The sequence below is a fragment of the Corvus cornix genome, chromosome 22 (genome assembly GCF_000738735.6).
Source record: "Corvus cornix cornix isolate S_Up_H32 chromosome 22, ASM73873v5, whole genome shotgun sequence".
In the NCBI taxonomy this organism is placed as follows: Eukaryota; Metazoa; Chordata; class Aves; order Passeriformes; family Corvidae; genus Corvus; species Corvus cornix.
Window position 1 is genome coordinate 2,887,936 of NC_046351.1, and position 20,616 is coordinate 2,908,551.

A 20,616-nucleotide genomic window follows, 5' to 3' on the forward strand; every position below is an offset into this window, starting at 1 on the left:
ATTACCAAGGCAGATGATGATGATGATGATGATGATGATGATGATGATGATGATGATGATGTGTAATCTTAGCTGAACTGGATTTAAATTATAAAGCCAAGCAAAAATGCACATTTTTATTTAAAAATGCTTTTTTATCTGACAGCAAATGTGGTGGTCACAAGGGCATTCTGACACTCCAAATTATTCCTTAGAGTTGCAACAGGTTTTGTGGCCATCTGTAAGTTCAGGAGGGAATTTTTAGAGCAAGGTCTGTGTCCATTAAGGACCAAATCCTGGTCCTTCACTGAAGCTCCCAGACGACTGCAGCAGAAAATTATTAAGGATAAATGCACATTATAATCCAGAGGGAGAACAGACCTGTGGAATAAGCAGGAGGGCAACTGGGGTTTGATTTTGTTGGGGTTTTTTTCATTTAAAGTTTTCTTCAGAGTTTCCCTGGATGAAATTTCCCAGAGTTTCACTAGAGGCAGCCACAGCCAGGGCTTTCCAGGTTCCTGGTACATCAGCTGTTTTTGAAATCTGTCTTTTCCTTCCCCGTGTCTCAGTTGTCCTTTATAAATAGGAAATAATAACTCAGCACTTGTCTTTCCCATTTACATTCTTGGGTGGACAGGGATTGTTCTCCTGGTGTTTGTTTATAAGAAATACAGCAAAATGGGCTGGATTTCATCTGGGACCTGATGTTTTACTGTAAGCAGACTGAAGGAGCAGAGTAAGGACCTGGGGCCCAAATGAACTTGTTTAAAGTTTTTTCAAGGACTTTGACTTTTTACAGTAGAAATGTAAGTTTATTCCTTTATTCACTTTGCACCCTGCCCTACTAAACCTCACTAGGATCAGAAGTATCAGGAGGAGTCTCTACCTGACCCTCTGCCTGAAATGTTTGTTGAAAGGGAGAAGACAAATCTGTATGAATAATGAGGGGAAAAAAACCAACCAACCAACAAGACTTGCAGCTCACATATCCCAAAGTGCACATTCCCCCCAATAATTTATTTGTTCACCTTAGCAAGATTTCATATACATTTTGTTCAAGGAAATGACCAGCATGGACTGTTCAAACATGATAAACCTGGAACACAGCACATAGAAAATTCAGTAACACCAGAGTACCACATTCAGAAAATGCAGTGCCTGTTTCAGAAGAAATCTTTTAAAACCACTGGCAGCCAAACTTGTACAACATGCAGGCAAAATGCTGCTGCAGGCAGAAGAAAAAAAAAACAAAAACAAAACCTTTTTTTTTTGCAACCAAAGACTAGCAAAGAGAAAAAAAAAAGCCCAAACCAGCTTGTATACAATTCCCATAGTTGTACTGTCAGGAAGAATTGAGCATTACATGAAATTCAGGGAGGTTTTCTATCACTGGCTGAGTGGACTTGCTTTGAAAGTGGAAATCTGCTGAAATGCTGGGCAGGTTGGTGTTTTCCGACTTCAGAAAATGGTTTACAAGGGCTAAGTTTTGACAGCTGATAAAAGAAATTTGGATTAATGCAAGAAAGTCTCGTTGAGCACTGGAAAACCATGTTTATTTTCACTATTAACACGTGGAGGTTTTTGACTCTGAAAAAGATCTGGATGTTACCGTGATGATAAAGGAGAGGCTGTTGCTCATCCTGGGTTTGAGCTCAGTGTTGCACTGAGACAGAAATGTGCATTAAGTAGAGCTTTGAGCCCACTGTGGGACTGACAGATGTGTTATTTCTCATGTGATGGTTGCCATCCAGAGCTTTCCTCCTCAGCAATTCATTTTCCCTTAGCTCACGTTTGCTATTTTCTCCTTCTCTGCCATCATGAGAAATATGCAGTGTGCTCTGTGCAGAAGGAATGACATTTCACTCCAATCCCTGAGACAAATGCTCCATCTTTTCCAGGGAAATCAGAGATTCAATTACACCTATCAAGCTGGAGGGAAGATCTGTATTTTAAAGCACCAAAAGCTACCTCTGTAGTGTCTTATGGTTTTTATAACACTGTCACATACAAAATACCTTCACAAATATTTGAGTGTGTGAGGGGTGCAGGCAGAGAGCAGATGCTGCTGTGAGAGCAGCTCTCTCATGACATGTTGGATTTTTTTCCTTCTGGCAAAGGATAACACTCGTGCAGGTCCCAAATTTGCCTGGAGCTAAGTGCAACTCTTTGAAGACCAACTGGCTTTCCTGTTCAGCTCTGCTGTCAGAAGGGATCATCCAGAAAAAATTGGTGTCAACAGTCTGTCCCCTAGAGTTAGTTTTCAACATTGTCTTGCTTATCCGAACCATATTAAGACAGGAAAGAGGATCTAGGTGTCTCTGGGTAAGATGTGGAGTTAATTACCCAGCATGGATTCAGCCTGGGACAGCTGAAACCTTTCTGGATGAATCACTGAGTTGCTCTGTGTCTCAGTAGCTTTATTTTAAAATGAAGTTCCTAATAAAACCCCACTCAGACATGAGCAATAGTAGCTCAAGGCCAACAGGCACACCTGAAACTGGGCATTTCCACTTCAGCAAAGCAGTAAGACCTTTTTTAACTGACTTCAATCAGTACAAGATGCTGCAGCCTGTCAGTGTTGCCTTTCAGAAAACTGAAAAAGTCAGGCAGGGAAATTTTGTATAGAAGCTTTGTGAAATTCATTTGCTTACTCCAAGTAGAGAAGCAAGAAATATTCCTGGCTTAATCTTTCTTCTTTTCAGTGCTATAGATTTTCAGGACATTAAGGCCTGGCAAAGGAGAATATTCTTTTACACAATGCACAATTTATCCTTGGAGCTGGCAGAGTGAAATAAAGAATATAAAAATGAGAAGACATTTATTTGAATAGTGGGCAGAACTTAAGTATTTGGGATTTGAATAATCTTGCAAAGTACACAAAGCCTCAAAACCATCAGATAGTAAATCTGAATTGACTGTGGAAACTGGACTACTGAACTTTCCCTGCCCTGGGAGGAAGACGGATTGGTGATCTGCTTTGCCTCAGACTGTGCAAATTAAGAGTCATCTCTGTGATGCTCCAGCTCTCAACTCTTTGCAGCTGAGACTGTGCTCCACCCTACATGGAAATCTTGGCTGTCACTCCCAACAGAAAACCCTGACCCAAGAGGATGGTGGGATGTCAGAGCCATCCCTCGGAGGTTTCAGTCAGGACACATCCACTGCCCGGTCAGAGCAGGTCACTGGATGTGGCTTTGAGGGGAACTCCTGGCACTCCACTGATCTCCCTTCCCATCTGGCCACTCTCTGATCTCTGCTCTGTGCTCCTGCTGGGTTTCACACAACAAAATCCTGATGCTGGGAAGATTTTAGAAGTGATGATTGATGTCCAGCCACTGGGAAAACCTTTTGTCCTGTTTGTGCTTTTAGACAGACAGCTACATTCAGCCTCTGTGGCTGCAGCTCTTTCACCAGTGCCAAGTTCACTTTAAATAACAGAAAAAAATGGGCTGCTTAAATCTGCACTCCTTTTTTTTTTCTGCTCCCTAGAGTTCCTTCTATGGTTTTTGAGACTTTTCAGTCCAAATCTCCACCGAGATGACAAGTGCCAGTGACCCTGCTTGCAACAAGGGAACAGGGCAGTTTTCCTGCAGAAATTCTCTGAGACAGCCAAACAAATGATGTGTTTGTTTTTGCTGGCAGATGTGGCAGCAGCAGAGGTGTGTCTGGGACCGGGCTAGCCTGCTGCTGAGGGTTGGGAGCTTTTCAGAGTCACTGGACACAGAGAGGTCCTTTAGCCTCTTAGGTGACAGAAAAAAAGGATGAAGATTGAGACCAAGACTTCCATTATTCCAGCCTCTGTATCTGCCACACAGGAGAACTGTGCATCCATGTCCATCCTGACACTATTTATCTTCATCTTACAGGGTCAGATTATATTGCTGCATCAGGATTGCTCTGGAGTTAAATTAATCCAGTTGTGGCAGCTACCATGTGTATCTCCACAACAACTCTTTGCCTGACACCATGAAACCTCAATAAATCTGAAATTACTGCATCAACCCTGTGTAAATCTCCCAGCTCCAAAGGAGAGATGGCAAAAAGGACCTTACTGGCTATAAAACAAGTACTGGTTGTAGAATAAGACAGGGTTGGGCACCAAGGGTGTGCAGTGAAGACTTTAAATCTTGCCAGTCTTGCTCAATTTAAGGGGTGTTTTTTCAAAATGTTTCAAAGTTCAGGTTTTGTCCAAATAAACGTCCCACATATCTGAACCCTGTGAGACTGGAAACCTCGGCCATGAGTCTCACGTGACTTTCTTATGAGATTTCCAGCTTTTCTCCTTCTGCTCTTGGCTTGAAGCACCATGAGAATATTTTCAGACATGGTATTTCCACACTTTTAGATTAAAATTCTAGGCCTGACGAACCTTAAGAGTGAGGCGGATTTCTTATTTAAGCTAAAAATGGGATCATGCTACAGCTCCGCGTTCTGTGAGTGCATAAATAAAAGACACAGGAGACAAATCCTCTTGACATTGGGGACTTAGTACTGAATGAGAGATAAATAAACAATGATTTCTCATCAACACCACCAAGGTGTTGTTTCAAGGTCCATCCTGTGAGAATGATCCTTACCTCAGCCCCTTCCCTTTTCAAGGCAGTGGATCTTCAGCACAGGAGCTGACAGACACAAGAGTAGAGGCTCATGTGTTGTTTCAAGGAGCTAAATTCTTACTTGGCAAGCTCAGGAGGAGTTATGTCAAGAGCTGCTTATTTCTAATATTGTACAGAGAATTCCTCCCACTATTTCTTCCAGATGCTGGCCATCTCATTTATTTATTTATTTGGATTAGCTGTATTAAAATATAACATGCTTCCAAATGCTTTGCTCCCAAATTCCCAAGAGATGGCCCTTTCTCATGGGGATGGATGTCCTTAAGCCTTTTAACATGCTTAACTCCCCCTGCTCAGAGCAAGGGGAAAGTTCCTGACTCCAGAGTACCCAGGATCTCACAGAAAGCTTAGAGCACTTGGTATTGAAGGAGTCGGGAAAAGGAATGTAGCAAAACACTGGGCAGGGAGACAGGAAAAATCTGCAGCTTTTCCAGTGACTGTGGCACTGATCTGGCTATCAAGCACCTGAGCAAGGAATTACTGAGCCTTTCAGCAGGTTCCTGCTGGACTCAGAGGAAGAAAAACAAAAGGATGAGTGCAAGTGAGCTCTTTGAGCTTTGCTTGATGAGGACTTACCCAGTTTTGAGTTTTATTAGACCCACGTCAAAGCGCAGAGATTGTCCGAACAAACCTGGGGCACATGCAAATTTTCATTTGGTTTGGTGTGGAGATTAGGGAGGCGGATTGCACAAAACGGAAAAGTTCTCCTTGGTCTCTGAAGCTCGGTGGAGTGCAGTCACTTGGATCAAGTTTCCCTTGGCAACGGAGTTGACTGAAATCCACAGCTTAGGCTTGGCTTTATGGGGAGGGGTGGAATCACAAAATGGCTCTGGAGGTGGAGCTATTAGAGAGTGTCGAGGCTGAAATGAGCATGGAGTCTGTGGTTCCCTCTTTCTTCTCCACTGCCTCTAAATCAGAGCAGGGAACTTTGAAAGAGGAGAATAGAGGGATAAAGCCTTTAAATGCCAAGGAAATGCCTGGCAGATGCTGGACCCTCAGAATACCATCCACTGAAGCCATGCACTGTCTTTGAGGGCCTCCATTTGTGCTCCCAGCACTCACAGACATCCCTCCTCGAAAGATTTGGCCCTGTTTTACCTGTTCATACCTGGATCCTTTCAATTATCACCACACCTACTCCTACTTCCCCATAAAAAGACAGCCCACGAGGCCCCCGAGCTGCCAGCCTGGTGCACCCAGCTGGTTACACGTCCTCCCCACTCTCACTCAGGGAGATCGAGTGGATTTTAATGGTTGGCACTTTGCAGTTCTCGTGGACGAGGCTCCCTGAAGCGCCTGCACAGCAGCATTCCTGCAGGAACCCTTTGCTCTTGGCTTTGGCAGCCGTGCAGTCTTTGGAAACAGCAGTTTTGGCGGGCACGCCCTGCACGGCAGAGAAGATCTTCCACTCGCAGACCCCATCCGACTTGGAAATCTTGTAGAAGGTTTCTCCTGATCCCACAGGGATCCTGACCACCCCTTTGCCGCTCTCCATGCTCTGGCCAGAGGGATGGTTGAGGTTGAAGCTTGGGGTTTGCTTCTTTGCTGGCTGCTTCCTCAGGAGGCACTGAGCTTTCAGGACGTTCTGGAACGCTTTCTTGAACTCTTGACTTGAGCATGGATAGATGATGGGGTTGATGCAGCTGTTTAAATATCCCAGCCAAAATGTTATTTTAAAAAGTGTGTCCGGGGGTTTGATTGCAGGAAAGAAAGAACCTAAAATGGAAAATACGCAGAGTGTTAGGGCAGAGGCAGTGAGGAATTGCAGGTAACCAAAGAAACTAAAACACTGGAAAAAATAAATAGGATTCTGTTCTGTCCTGAAAAAATTATGACTGGAAACACAATTCCTGCAGGAACAAGTGTTTCAGGATCTATGGTGTCATACAATTACATGGATGTTCCATCAGAAATCAATTCAAGAGAGTTATTTCATAATTACAAGCATTATATTCCCATTTACAGCCAGAGAGGCAGTGAGAGGGCTGATTCCAGGCTTAGAGGAAAATTCCTTCCTCAGGGACTCCTAATTCAAGATTAATTACCCAAATGACAGCCATATCTTGGAGGTCATCACAAGGGGCTTCAGATGGCAAGAAAATCACACCATTTCAGAAGGGTTAGAGAAAAGAGGGATTAGAGCTGACTGTGTTACAGCTAAAAGTCTTTGAAATTATGAAGTATTGAGTACTGATATTCCCTGAAACCTTCAGAAAACCTAACTATCCACATTCTGCCTCATGGAATGTAGCTAAAATTCAGAGAAGTTTAAGGAAAGGTTCCTTCTTTTATGAATGAACACTGGGTAGCGTGTCATAGGCAGCCATTTTATTTACTTATTTTATATTTATATTTACACAAAATCTGATATATACTTGCAATGTTACCTTCCAAAGATGATTCAAAGAGCAAGAACTTCCATGGCTCCTTAGTAAGAAAAGTACTTTGGCACTTCTTTTTCTATAGAATTATGAGTTATCTGCTGATTATAAATCTTGAGAATGTTTTTCCCATTGCCAAACTTTTGGTTTTATAAAATAAAAAAAAAAAAAATTCCCAGAAATAAAATTGACTTGTTTTGGAATTTATACTCAAATATATAATAAACAGGACTTTTAGCACTGACAAATGCTTGTCTCCCTGCTTCCCCTGGAAAAACTGTAAGCATGTGAAAGAAATACTGTGGAAGGTTTAGGCATTGATGCATCTGTCATCCTCTGCACTTTAACCGTGTCTGGGAGCAGCTCCGAAGCTTTACAGGGATTGATCTTTTCCCTGGACCCCCCCTGGCCGAGGAAAAGCTGATAATGCCCTGCAAGGGTGTTCTGATTGAAATCTGAGAGCTACTGAACTGCTCGAACCTTTCTCCTCCCGTCTTTGTCAAACAAAGCTGCAGCACTTGCAGCAAATGCATTCGAGCAATTCTCAGGGTGGTTTTGCCTGTGTGGTAATGCATCAAAATCCTGCCTGGCCCAGAGACACTCCCAGTGCAGGGTGATTAATGACCTGCTCATCCTGCTGAACACGGGATCTGCTGGGAAATGTGGAGCGATCTTGTGGTGGCAGCAGCTTCTGCAGCCAGAGCAGAGCCCATGGCCCAGGGACGCAGCTGCCGGGGAGGGGACAGGACATGGGGCAGGGTGGGAAGCCTTGCAGGGGTCTCTGACCTGGGCCCAGGTGGTCTGTGTGCGTTCCAGCAGCAGCGAAGTGACACCAAGTCAGGATCATCACAGGATGGTTTGGGTGGGAGGCAACTTACAGCCCATCCACTTCACCCTCTGCCATGGGCAGGGACACTTTCCACTGTCCCAGGGTGCTCCAAACCCCGTCCAACCTGGCCTTGGGCACTTCCAGGGATCCAGGGGCAGCCACAGCTCCTCTGGGAATTCCATCCCAGCCCCTCTCCATCCTCACAGGGTAGAATTTCTCCCCAATATCCCCTCTAACCCTGCCTTCTGTCAGTTTGAAGCCATTGCCCCTTGCCCTGGCCCTCCAGGCCTTGTCCCCAGTTCCTCTCCAGCTCTCTTGGAGCCTCTTTAGGGACACTAAACCTTTCCCAAAGCCTTCTCTTCCCCAGGCAGTGCATAACATGACACAGGATCTCTGTTTCTGTACTGGAGCAGCTGAACCTCTGATTCCACCCCCACATACGACCTGGGCACCAAACATGGGTCTTGCTGCCTCAGCGGTAGCTTCTGGTTGCCCCAAGCTGGCCCAGGTAGAGCCAGTTTCATTATTACTTTCAATATCAACCAGATTTTAAGACCAAAAATATTTTGCAAATGCTGTTTTGCAGTGAAGCAGAAGCGGGCAGGCGTATCCACAACCCAGAATTTTTCTCAGCAAATTAATGCTTCTCTCCTTTAGTGAAAAACAACTAAATAACATTCTCAAAGAACTTTCTGGCTGAAGTCACTGGCAGATGAAAAATAATGAAAGGCTTCTAAATGCCCAAATCACGCTCAATTTTTTGGTTTGTTTCCTCATTTAAATGCAGTGTATCTGCTGCTTTCCCATTTTGTGGTGAGACAAAAGGCGAACCAAATCCCAGATTAGGGAATCAGCTGTGTAAGGCTGAGTGTAAAAATGGGTAAACAATAACAATTCCTGTTTGCTGCAACTCCTGGCTCTCTCCAAATGGAATGCAAGGGCTGTGCCAAAGTCTGATAAAAATAGAAAAGAGCCAGTGTCAGAGTCTGTCCCTTGCTCTTTTTTTGGGGTGGGATCTGCATGTTAATTTATTAATGTAGCCTTTTTTGGTTCATCAGTGGAGAGACTCGTGGTTGCCTTGGAATAACACACAGTGAAAGAAAATGAAGGAGCTTTCACAGCACAGAGACTTTGCTATCTAAAGACCCCACTACACACTGGCTTTTGGAGAATCATGGAATGATTTGGGTTGGAAGGGACATGAAAGATCATCTAATTCCAACCCTGTGCCATGCCCAGGGACACCTTCCACTATCCCAGGTTGCTCCAGCCTGGCCTTGGACACTTCCAGGGATGGAGCAGCCACAGCTTCTCAGGGAATTCCATCCCAGCCCCTCACCCTTTACGGGGAGGAATTCCTTCCCAATATCTAATCCAAGTCTACCCTCCTTCACCTCAAAGCCATTCCCCTCTGTGTTATCAGTGCATGCCCTGGGAAAAAACTCCCTCTCCAGCCTCCCTGTAGGGTGTGTTTGACACTTAGGGGCCACAGAAATCTCTGTCCTTCTATTGCAGCCACCCAGTTGCCTCTGTAGCTCAGAAATATTTCCTAATCTTTCCTGTTGGCTACCTGAGTATCTAGGAAAAGGGAAAAAATATTTTATTTTCCAAATCCTTGAAGAATGGTGTTCATCCCCACAGAATCCTAAGAACATGTCCCTTTCTTCCAACCTTTAATATTCAGTGATGTTGTTGTGATCAATTTCAGTGGCTGATGCATCTGGTAATGAGCAGAAGGCATTTTCAAACCTGGTGACAAAGTGGTTTGTTCAGTGCTGAGCCCTCAGGATGGATAGCTCAGGTCAGACGAACTCAAAGGAGAAATACCACAAAGATTTCATGGGTTTTTTTTTAAACAATGACCATAATTAATCAGAAGATTAAACAAGAGTGGTGAATTATCTCTTTCTTAGGGCGTATGGTACAAGTTCCTTACGAGCAGTGAGTGCAGGGAGAGCAGGTGGAGCTGGGATGAGCATTTCCATGCAATCCTTGACCATTTGGTGACCGCCAGTTTGTGTCACCTCAAGTTTGGACACTTGGACACCATCATCCAGGGCTGAGAAAACAGAACGATTGCACCTAATTCTCAGAGCAAACCTTTCCAATCCTCTCACTTCAGGCCAGGTGGAATCACAGGTGCCATCCAGGTGTCCTCCAGCAGAGCTGGAGGGTGAACAGCTGCTGAGATACTAAGTTTTCCTTGAAATGAATTCTCTGTGCTATTCACTGGCCTTAATGTCTTCCATTGCACACTGTCAGGAATTAAATGGTGAATAGTGGCAAACCTGATTAAAGTTTAAAGGTTTGCCTTACATTGTCTCCCTGCACTCTGTGCTGGAGGAACAGTAAAGAAAGCTTCAATAGGTCTTTTAATGCATTTTGAATCATGGGTTGAGTAAATGATGCTGGAATTCCTGCTTTGTTTTCAAAAGGTTGAGGACACTCAGTGTCAGTAGCACAATTCAATTGCTTCTTGTAAAATTAAATAAAATAAAATGCACTATGAGACTCTCAAGATCCTTTGCCATTAAATATTTCATCACTCACCCCTGGAAATGTCAGGATTACATTTTCTTCCCTCATCATTTATTTTCCTGTTTGTCAGCTGGAAGTTTCTTCAGCTCTGAGAGATAAGTTTGCCACGTCCCTCCTGGTGAGTAAGTGCCAATTCACTCTCAAAGATGTAATTTGACTTCGTCATTTGTCACAAGAGCTGCCTGATTATGGGTTGTTTAAAAAGCAGCCCTGATGTCGTGCGTTGTTTCACTGATGGAACAGCAGAGAGGGTTTTGGAACCTCCCAGATTGTAAAAACTTGTGTTGTTTATTCTGCATCATCACTGCCAGCACCATGGGAATCAGATCCTGTATATTTGTCTGACCCATGAACCCTTTGTGGTGTTAAAATCCATCTCAGCTACAAATCCATCTCTGCTATAAATCCATCTCTGCTACTGAATCTTGTAGCTCTGTTTATGTTTGCTGCTTTTTTTCCCTCTTTCTATTTTGTGTAGCTCAAATGTGGTGACTGAGGCAGAGCACAGAGGTCAGGTGGGGGTAATGCTGCTTCAGCGTATGGGGGAGATCAGGGATGTGTCCACAGAGAATCCCAGATTGGTTTGGGTTGGAAGGGACCTTAAATCCCATTCAGTGCCACCCCTGCCATCAGCAGGGGCACTTTCCAGCATCCCAGGTTGCTCCAAGCCCCATCCAACCTGGCCTTGGATCCAGGGAGAGCCACAGCTGCTCTGGGAATTCCATCCCAGATCCTCACCATCCTCACAGGGAGGAATTCCTTCCCAATATCCCATCCATCCCTGCCCTCTGGCAGTGGGAAGCCATTCCCCCTTGTTCTGTAATTCTCTTGTCCCAAGTCCCTCTCCAGCTCTTGGAGCCCCTTCAGGCTGGGAACAGGGAGAATGCTCTGGTTACAGGGAAGCAAAGCTCAAAACTCAGGACCTGGGATCTGCCCTGAAGGGGTCAAGCCAGAGGGCAGCAGCTCTTCCAGAGCCATAAAGACCCAGAGGATGAAGCACGGAGCAACACTGATACCCCAAAGGGAATTAACTGTGTACTAGGGCCTCCCTCCATCTCTCATGGCTCACAAACATTGATAAATATGTTACATTTTGTGTTTCAAAGACCGGTGTTAGCTCTAAACCTCATTCCCTAAGACAAGTGTTCTATACTGCATCTCAGGTCAAGACACAATCCACCCTCTGGAAAGTGTATTTATAAATACAAGTATTTATATATTGTATATATATATATATACGTATGTATTGCTGCAGACATTTGACAGCTGTCCCCTGTACACACATGAACTCTCCCAGCATGTCTCATATGCTCTCACTGCTCCCTTATGGGAAGTATTTTTTATGGAACAAGACATGGGATTAAGGAACCCTTGGACAGTAGGAAATTATCCTGGACTCTGCACAATCAATTAACACAACCAGTGCAGAAAAAGCAGTGATGTGAGGAAGTCTTGCGCTTTCCAGCTGTGCCTCCCCAGGGCCTGGAATATTGTGGCTGTTCCAGAGGGAAAATGAGAGGGACTTTGCTCTTGGCTATCCCTGATCCATAATAAACAGACATAGAAGGAGGAGCGAGTTTGTTTTCCCTTCCAAACCCCTGAATTCAGATCTCTGTGGCACCAGGAGGGTGTTTGGGCACAGGTGAGCAGTGGAAAGGTCAGGCAGCAGGAATGGGTCAGTCTGGGAACACTGCTTTGATAATTTGGATTATTTCAGACCTAATTTATGCTCTGTTTCATATTGTACCCACTTAGGATGGATGATATTTCTGGCAAATGTCTCAGCAAGCAACTATTTCCAGATTCACTGCAGGCAGCTGCAGATTTAGAAAGCTGATAAAAAACCATGGGAAGGTAAACTGAGGTTTTGTTACCCGTGTAAACCCAAATAATCACATTGTTCCACAAATTAATGAAATTGCCACTCCAATTCCAGCTCCCAAGCTGTTACTGCAGTGGAATGGGTCTGGATCCCATTGCTGACATTTTTGAGATATTTGATACTTGCCCCAAAGCCCTCGCTCTTGAAGTCATTCACTTACAATAAAATAATAATTTTCCTTTAAAAATTAAAAAACCAACCAGAGAATAGTTTGAGAAGCTGGGTCTGTCTCAGGCTGTCTCATGAGTTTGTTGTCTGTCATGACTTTGTAATCCCTGGAGTTAGAAATAAGGAATTATCTCCTTCAGCAAGAGCCGAGTGTCTCTCCCGTTATCCGAATTGCAGACAAATCCTGGCATTTGCTCAGTGGGGTGGGAAAATCATTCACCACGGCCTTTCCATCACTCCCCAACCCTGAATTGTGCTGTGACATTCGAGAGCGAGTGAAAAATGACACTCCTGCTTTGTTTACTCTGGGGACTCGAAAGTGGTGGCTGCCCAACAAGGGACATTGTGAGACAAGGATGAGGCTCCTGTGACAGGTGACACACACAGGAGAAGCAGAGCACAGCTAATCCACCTTCCCTCCCTTGTTTTTAGTATAAATGGTTTTTAACATTGAATCCTCCCCTCCTTTGCTGTGTTCTGAGTCACTGGGATGTATTTCAGGATTTGGGAAATGGTGGAGAAATGTTGGCCCAGGGATGTCCATGGGATCTTTGCCATTAGCTGAGTTACCAACCCAGACCAACAGCACCTTTGCAGTCTATGATTATGAAAAATGCCCCTTGTGATCAGCAAAAAACCTAAAAAAACCCTTGCCATGGAAATGTCTTGGCTGTTTATCTTCATGGCTGAAGTTCTCCCCATTCAGTGGTTTAACTCACACGCACACTTGTGCTCTGTGACTCAAGGAGTGCAAACATTCTTCTTCTCCCTGAGATGAGAAAGAGGTGGGGCTTTATTCTGGGGTTTCTTTTCACTTTTATTTCTTTTTTTCTCTCTTTATCACTGAGAGAACCCTGAAATATTCATGTGGGGAGTCTGTGTTGGTGTATGTTGCTACTCTAAGCCTTGTGACCCTCTGAGAGGTCACGTTGTGTCAATGGCAGAGATGGAAAAATGTACTTTATTTTTCTGGTTTATGTCTAATGAAAGCAGAGTGGTTCTCTTTGACTCCAGTTAAAAAAACTGCCACAAAATAGTAACTAGAAGCCAACTGCAGACAGGATTAGAGGATTCCCTTGACAGTGTTTGTGTCAGTTCACAAGACTAATTTACTCCTTTACCACAAACACAAACACCCTCCAGAGGATCCTCTTTTTTGCTCTCTTAATCACGAGAATGATTGACAAATGCTAAAAGCCTTCCTCTCCCTTGCCCCGTTTAGGATTTTTTTCCCCTGTGGCCTCCTGGCTCAGACTTTCCATTTTATTTCCTCCTGTTTCTGAAAGCGATGCCTACACCCAGAGCTGAGCCACAGAAAATGGACCACAAGCAAAGCTCTGGGATCTTGTTCTCTTCTGAGGGTTCATGAAGATAAATCATCAATCCCAGCCCAGGACCATTTTTGCAACACCCCCAGCCCTTTTTTCCATCAGTTCTGTGCATGTTTCACCTCAAAAAAACCTCCAAGTACTGTCTTTTATGTTGCTGAAAAGAAACTTTTTAAAGAATTCCCAGAACAACACATAAATGTCTTCCAGTTACAGGACAACGTCTGTTCTGTCACTTGTAACATGAAAACTTTTCATCACTGGGGGCTTTCACCGATTTCTGGGCTCTTACAGCTCTGAGCCTTTCTGTATCTGTCCTCCTATCTATATATATCCTATATTCCTTTCCAGGAATTGCAAGAGGAGAACAAAAAGCCAGAAATGCAGGTTGTAGTTGGGAATGCCAGAGCCCAACAAGCTCTGATTGCCCAAATGAGCTGCATCTGAGCCTCTCCCCACAAACCCCCCGCCCCTTGGCCCAGGAGCTGCAGATAAGCTCAGGCTCTTCTCTTTAACCCTCTCTGAGAGGCTTAAAATTGCTCTTTCCTAGCTCTGTTTTGTTTTGGTTTTTGTTTGCCTGGTGGTTACTGGACTGTCAGTTGAAGCTGTCATCGATGCCAGCCCTGCTTGGTTCTGCTCACAGGAATGAAAACCTGACTTCTTCCAGGGGAAATCAAAGTTCTGACAACCTTGTGTTACAGAAGTTTTGTGAGCAGTGAGTTCACACTCCAGCATGCAGAGAAAAAGCAAGTATTAGCTTCAATTATCTTCCTGCAACAGGATTATAATTTCCTGGTTTTTTCCCACAAACATCAAGCCAAGTGAGAAGAAGGTGTGTTGGATTATTGGGCTGAAGGACTTTGCACAGACCCTTTGGAACGAAACTCAATCCAAGATAGTAAGAAAAAACCCATTCCTTACAGACTGCAACCGGTACCTTTACACCTCAATTTCAATTCAGATAATTTCTTATGGCAGGGATACTCCAGTTGTTGCTCCAGTTATTTTCAGCAGCATCAGCCAACATGGATATTGTGCCTTTCTCGATATCCTTCTGTCTCTCCTGCCCTTGCCATATCTACACCTCAAAGGTTTCTACCCTGCTTTATTATACACTTCAGTAAAGCTGGTGTTTCTTGTTTGGATGCAGTTCTTGGCTGGTAGAGTGGATGTTAATGGATGTGGATATCTTGAAGGTGCTGTAAATCAAAGTGAAATTAATGTAGGTTTGGGGAAGTTGTTCTGCATGGAATGATGAGCACAGTTGTCTGAAGAGGTTTTTGTAGCAGTTTAAGAGTGTCTGTCTCGTGGGCAATCTGCATTGGGAGTGGTCTGGCTGATGGAATCATGGAATTATAGGCATTTAGGTTGGAAAAGACCTCTTGGATCATTGAGTCCAGCCGTCCAAGTCCACCATTAAACCATGTCCCTGCATGGCACCTTCACATCTGTCAAATCCCTCCAGAACTGGTTGATGGGACCATGTTTTGGTCTGTTCCATAGCCACAAAGCTGCAGAGCTGGTGAAAGCTCTGGTTGCCCAGCCAGGCATGCAGTGAGCTCCACCAGGGTTTCAACAAGGAGGATTTTATACATCTGGAAAGTCAGATCCCTGCTACAAGATCCTGCCAGGATCACTTCCCTTCCCTATCCCAACTGGACCTGGCTGCAGGACAGACCTGAAAGTGCTCTGCATCAAGATGTGTGTCCTTGGCTTTTCTGAGGACTTTTTTTAGTGCCACTTCTCTGTTTAATCAGTTTTTTTGTCTTTAAACAAAAGCAGCAAATAGGTTTTGAAAGCCCTATTATATATGCTTTAAAAATAACCCACTAACCCCCCAAAATTAGGGAAACAAACCTCCAGAGTTTCCTTACAAGGGATCAAAGGAAGATGCAAAGCCATTCTGGAGCCCAGAAGATTTCTTAAATCCAAAGCAAATTAATTAACAACAGCTCTGTGTGGGCAACCACATTTGCAGATGAAAAGTGTGTTTAATGCATTCTCCCAAACCCTTCTTGGGTATGTTTCAGTCATCTTGGCAAGCAGCATTCCAACGTGCTGACATCCTGGCCAGCATGAGCCAGGCCCTTCAGGGCTCCTCCTTAGGAAACAGTTCCAATCCAGCACTTCCCAGTATTGACCAAGAGGAAAAAACTGTGAATTTTTGGGGTTTTCTCATTAGCAACAGGTTTTTGTGTGTCTTGATAAATCTTGGTAAAACCAATACAGGTTAATTGAAAAAAAAGTTATTTATAAGGTTGAAAAAACAGGAAAAAAAAAAAGAAAACCCCCCAAATATTTATTTTCATGTTTAGGTAAGGCTGTTTTTTCCTTAAGTGTCCATATTGTCTTACTTACTTACTTACTAAAGCTTCCATAAAATCTTACTTTATTTTTCCTGTACAGCATAAGCCCTTTCCATAAGAAAAGCCCTGAAATTGACCAAGTCATAAATTTTAGTTTCCATGTTTGAAAAACCAATATTTAATGGCAGAGTGCAGCTCAGTGAGATGAGCCACATCCCTCACCCTCAGCTATAGGTGTGAAATTAGTATTCTGCTTTTACATCCTGCAACTGCATCAAAGGTAACTGAGCAAGGTTTAATTAAAATTCTAATTACTTCTTTATATTCCGCAAAGCAGAACAAATCCCCAGCTTTGCTCCCCTTTGGAATGACAACTGGAGAATAAATATTCATCTCCAGCATGGTGGCTGAGCCAGTGTTTGGCCAGTGGGCTCAATGGGTTCCCAGAAAAGATGCAAACCAGAGAAGTATAAAATTAGTTGGAAGGATCCTCACTGCTGTCTCCTGACTAGTCATATGAAAAATGGGATAAAAAGATTAATTTTGTTTGGTGTTATGGTATCTCACAGGGTGAATTGCCTGATAGGAAGCTGATATTTTTTTCCTTAGAGTGGGAATCATCAGTGCTGAGCACTCCAGGAGATCTGTGAACAGCTACTCCAACCCTGAATGTATTTATATCCTGACATTTATACGTTTAAGTCACCTGGCTTCAAACATAAACATACAGACCCCTAAAGATCCTGTTCCTGCAGCAGAGATGGTCACAATATCTGCTCTAGTTCACAAAGAGGATTTTCTACATGGAAAAACTACAAGATTGTTTCCCTGGTTTTCAGAATTTTGTTTCTCACCACCAGACACGTTTGGTCTGATTTGAGACTCACGTTTTTTTCACGCTCCCTGCTTTGTGGTGGTGAGTGTTTTGGGTTTTGACAGCTTTTCAGGAGAAAATTGTTCCCTTGGAGCTTTTCTGATCAGCGTTACCACACCCAGCCACAAGTATAGCCCTCCCTGCCGGGAAGGCATTGGGAGACACACAGGGGTTGGCTCTACTTACCAAGAGGCATTACTACAAAAAATGGGAGCCAGCAGAGGACGAAGCATCCCACAACTATTCCCAGGGTCTTGGCAGCTTTCTTTTCCCTGGAGAACTTGAGCAGGCGCACAGAGAAGTGGTGCTTGCTCTTGGGGTTGGGCGCAGAGCCGCTCACGCCGGGTACGTTCTTGCGGTGGATGCGGAGGGTCACCTCCTCGGAATGAGATTTCTCTGTCTTCAGCCCAGAGGTCAGCCCTTTGTTTTCCCTTTTGGCCACCACATAGACCCGGCAGTACATCACCAGGATGATGGTCAGGGGGAGGTAGAAGGAGCCCAGTGCTGAGAACAAGACATAGCCGGGCTCCTCGGTGATCTGGCAGATAGTCTCATCCTTTGGGGCTGGCTCCTTCCAGCCGAAAAGGGGCCCAATGGAAATGACCAGGGACAGTGCCCAGACACACAGCAGGGCCAGGAGGCCCCTCCTCTCTGTCACTATGCTGGGGTACCTCAGTGGGTAGCTCACCCCAATGTATCGGTCGATGGAGATGATGCAGAGGCTCATGATGGAAGCAGTGCAGCAAAGCACGTCAACGGCTGCCCAGATGTTGCAGAAGATTCTCCCAAAGACCCAGTAGCCCAAAATCTCCATGGTAGCTGAGAAGGGCAGGACAGTGGAAGTCAGGAGGAGGTCAGCTACAGCCAGATTGATGATGTAATAGTGGGTGACACTCTGGAGGTGTCTGTGGCAGGCTACAGACAGGATAACCAGGATATTACCCAAAACCCCAAAAACAATCAGCCCCCCTAGAATAACACCCAGCAAGATGGCCTTGGAAATGTTCACGGGCCCCATGGAGTGGGTGCAGTTGGAGCACTCAGACGAGTTTCCAGGGAGGAAAGCCATGGCTGGTAATGTCCATATGAGTCCACTGAACTTCACCTTTCCAGGCAGGACCAGTGACAAGATCAGTTCTCGGAAGGTCCTACAGGCAACATTTGCCTGACCTTGCTGGGGAAAAGAGTTTTGAAGAACGTCTTAAAATTGCAGCACCAGCAGCAATGAGAAAGATGCAGAAACATATTAGAAAACCTACCTTTGCTCCTAAGCTTTCACCAGTATAGCACAGTTGATTCCCTCCAGTTCCAAGTCAAATTTAACTCCTTCTGCATTTTCCTTGGGGTGCACAAGTGAGGCTACGCAAACCTGAGGCTGTTTATCTCACTTTCCAGGGTTATGTGATGAGAAATATTGGAGCTGCAGGTTAAAATCATTTCCATCTTTTGGGAAAGGTTGTGTATTTAAGGAAAGTAAATATTCCAAGGGGTCTCCAATTTAAGTTTCTCCTGGGAGGAAATCACTGATGCTTTGAATTGCCTAGTATTAGTCCTGATTCTGCCTTAAAACTGGCTTAGAAACCTGACTGGGTGGAGGTTGCTGCTGTGTCTGCTCAGCAATTTTGTTTGAGATACCCATCACTCCCCATCCTCATCATCTGGGCTGTCAGTCAGAGCTTTCCATGTGTGGAGCATTCATCAGTCGAGGTCCTGGGCTGCAAATTAAAGCTCATTTACATCAGCTTCTGGCTTGCTCTGAGGGGAAGGGTGCAGTTTGCCGTGTGCACAGGGCTGTGCTCTTGTGCTCTCTGCAGATCCTCACCCCCCTGGAGAAGACAAAAACATGAACAATGTGATTCCCAGAAGCAACACTCGCTGCTAGGGTTCCCATATAAGAATAGAGCAGGAGGCTATTTTAGGGAGCTTTCCTCAGGCTGGCTCCAGCCAGTGGAACCAACCTTTTCCAGCCCAGCATTATTTAACAGCAACTGAGAGATCCATGTGGGTTTTCCTTCCTGAATTCTCCCTCCTTTATGGGGATAGGCATCAATTCTAATTATCAGCTCACCTGAAGAGACCAGTTCTAGGTGAGAAAGAAGCTTGCAGGACACAATTCAGGACTACACAAACTGTGCAGCGGATTTAGAAGCCCAGAATTTAATCTCAGGTTTCTTTATTAAGCAAGACCTTTCCCCACTGAATTTTTAGTCCAGCTGAGCTGCCCATTTTGAAAATCTATAGGGAAAAGCAACTCCAAAGCCAAGCAGAAGATGTTGCAAGGAGCAAGTCTCCTAGTAAGTGACACAACATTTCAGAGTATCTGGAAGCCAAGCTCAGCCTTTGCTGACTAAATATGGAGAAAAGGTACCTCAGATGGAAAAGTGAGGATTAGCCTGGGAACCGAGACCTGGAGGGCATGGAGAGGAGAGCTGCAAGTGGGGGCTGCAAAACGTTTCCCAACACCTCCATATGGATACAGAATTCCCATCCCAAATATTAATCAGAGATGAAAAACCACCACTAAGACTGTGGCTGTAAAACCCCAGATGAGGAAGGACACTCTAAGTGTCCTTTGGGATGAGTCTCTCAGATCACACTTTAAGCAGCAACAACCATCCCATTTACAAACTTCCATGCTAAACTTTCCTGCAGGCAAAAGCATTTCAAACTCTGAAGCCCCAAAATTCCCAGTTCACAGGCAGGGAGGAGGGGGGAGGGGGAGATGGATAGGTATCACACTGCGGGAATTTTACTTCAGCACACTAAAATGAAATTGGATCTTTTATTTTCTTTCCTACCAGACGGAATAAGTTGAGGAATAATCCCAAGGAAGAAAAGGACAGATTATACTAAGCACATCCATGAAAAGTGAGTATAATTGTGGTCATTACAGGGTGCAAACTAAGGTCATTATATAGGGCTGAAAGAAAATGTAGAAATTATTAATTTGAATTTTAAGCACATGAAGAAAAACTTCCCAGCGAGACAAGATGCAGCAGAAAAGATTGAGAGAGGTTTCCATGCTAAAAACCAAATAATGCCCAGCCTGTGGAGATAGCTGATGCTGGGAAGAGCAGACCCCAGGCTCCCGTGCCTGCCCCACACTCACCTCTTTAGTCTCTAGAAGGCAGCACAGCTTCTCTGAGCATCTGGGAAGGAGATTCTCAGCACAGCAGGCTCGTTTCTTCACGCAGGGATGGGATTCTGCGCCTAGAAATCCTCTGCTTTCCTCCCTTTATTTCCCCACTGGTATTTCAGCAGCTGGCAGGGGGGCTGATTCCCTGTATCCCGCGGCTGTGAGGGGCTGGCTCCAGGTTCTCTGGAGGGATCCGTGCCCCGTTCAGAGCTCAGCTCCACACCGGGAAGGAGCAGCAGGAACTTTGCTGCCCGGCTGATGTAGCAGAGCCGCAGCAGCCTTGCCATTACCGTAATTCCCTGCCACTCCCGTATTGCCCAGAAAGAAAGAGCACTCTCAAGTGTGGCTTTAAATCTTCTTTTCTTTTTTCTTTTTTTTTTTTTTTCCACTCAAACTCTCAGTTCCTGCAGAGACCAGAGAGTGGAAGGCAGAAAACAAGCTCCTGTCTACAAGGTAACACGTAATTTTTTGGATATTAAAAAGAGAATTTCCTGCAGGACAAATGGAACAAGGAGATGAAGGCAGGACACACTGCTCGTGGATTCTGCGTGGTGGGACAAAGCACAACTGACTGGAGAT

At 44.7% G+C, this 20,616-nt stretch overlaps 1 protein-coding gene across 1 annotated transcript; it reads right to left on the bottom strand.

Annotated features, from left to right (window-relative positions):
• Positions 1-953: 953 nt before the first annotated feature.
• On the bottom strand, positions 954-20,296 carry ADRA1A (adrenoceptor alpha 1A). Its single transcript, XM_019291237.3, has 4 exons — positions 20,011-20,296; positions 18,161-18,727; positions 17,088-18,075; positions 954-6,311 (listed from the first exon to the last, which is right to left on the bottom strand). The coding sequence occupies exons 3-4, from the start codon at positions 17,968-17,970 to the stop codon at positions 5,800-5,802; spliced, it is 1,395 nt and encodes a 464-aa protein (XP_019146782.1). The 5' UTR covers positions 17,971-18,075; positions 18,161-18,727; positions 20,011-20,296; the 3' UTR covers positions 954-5,799.
• Positions 20,297-20,616: the final 320 nt, after the last annotated feature.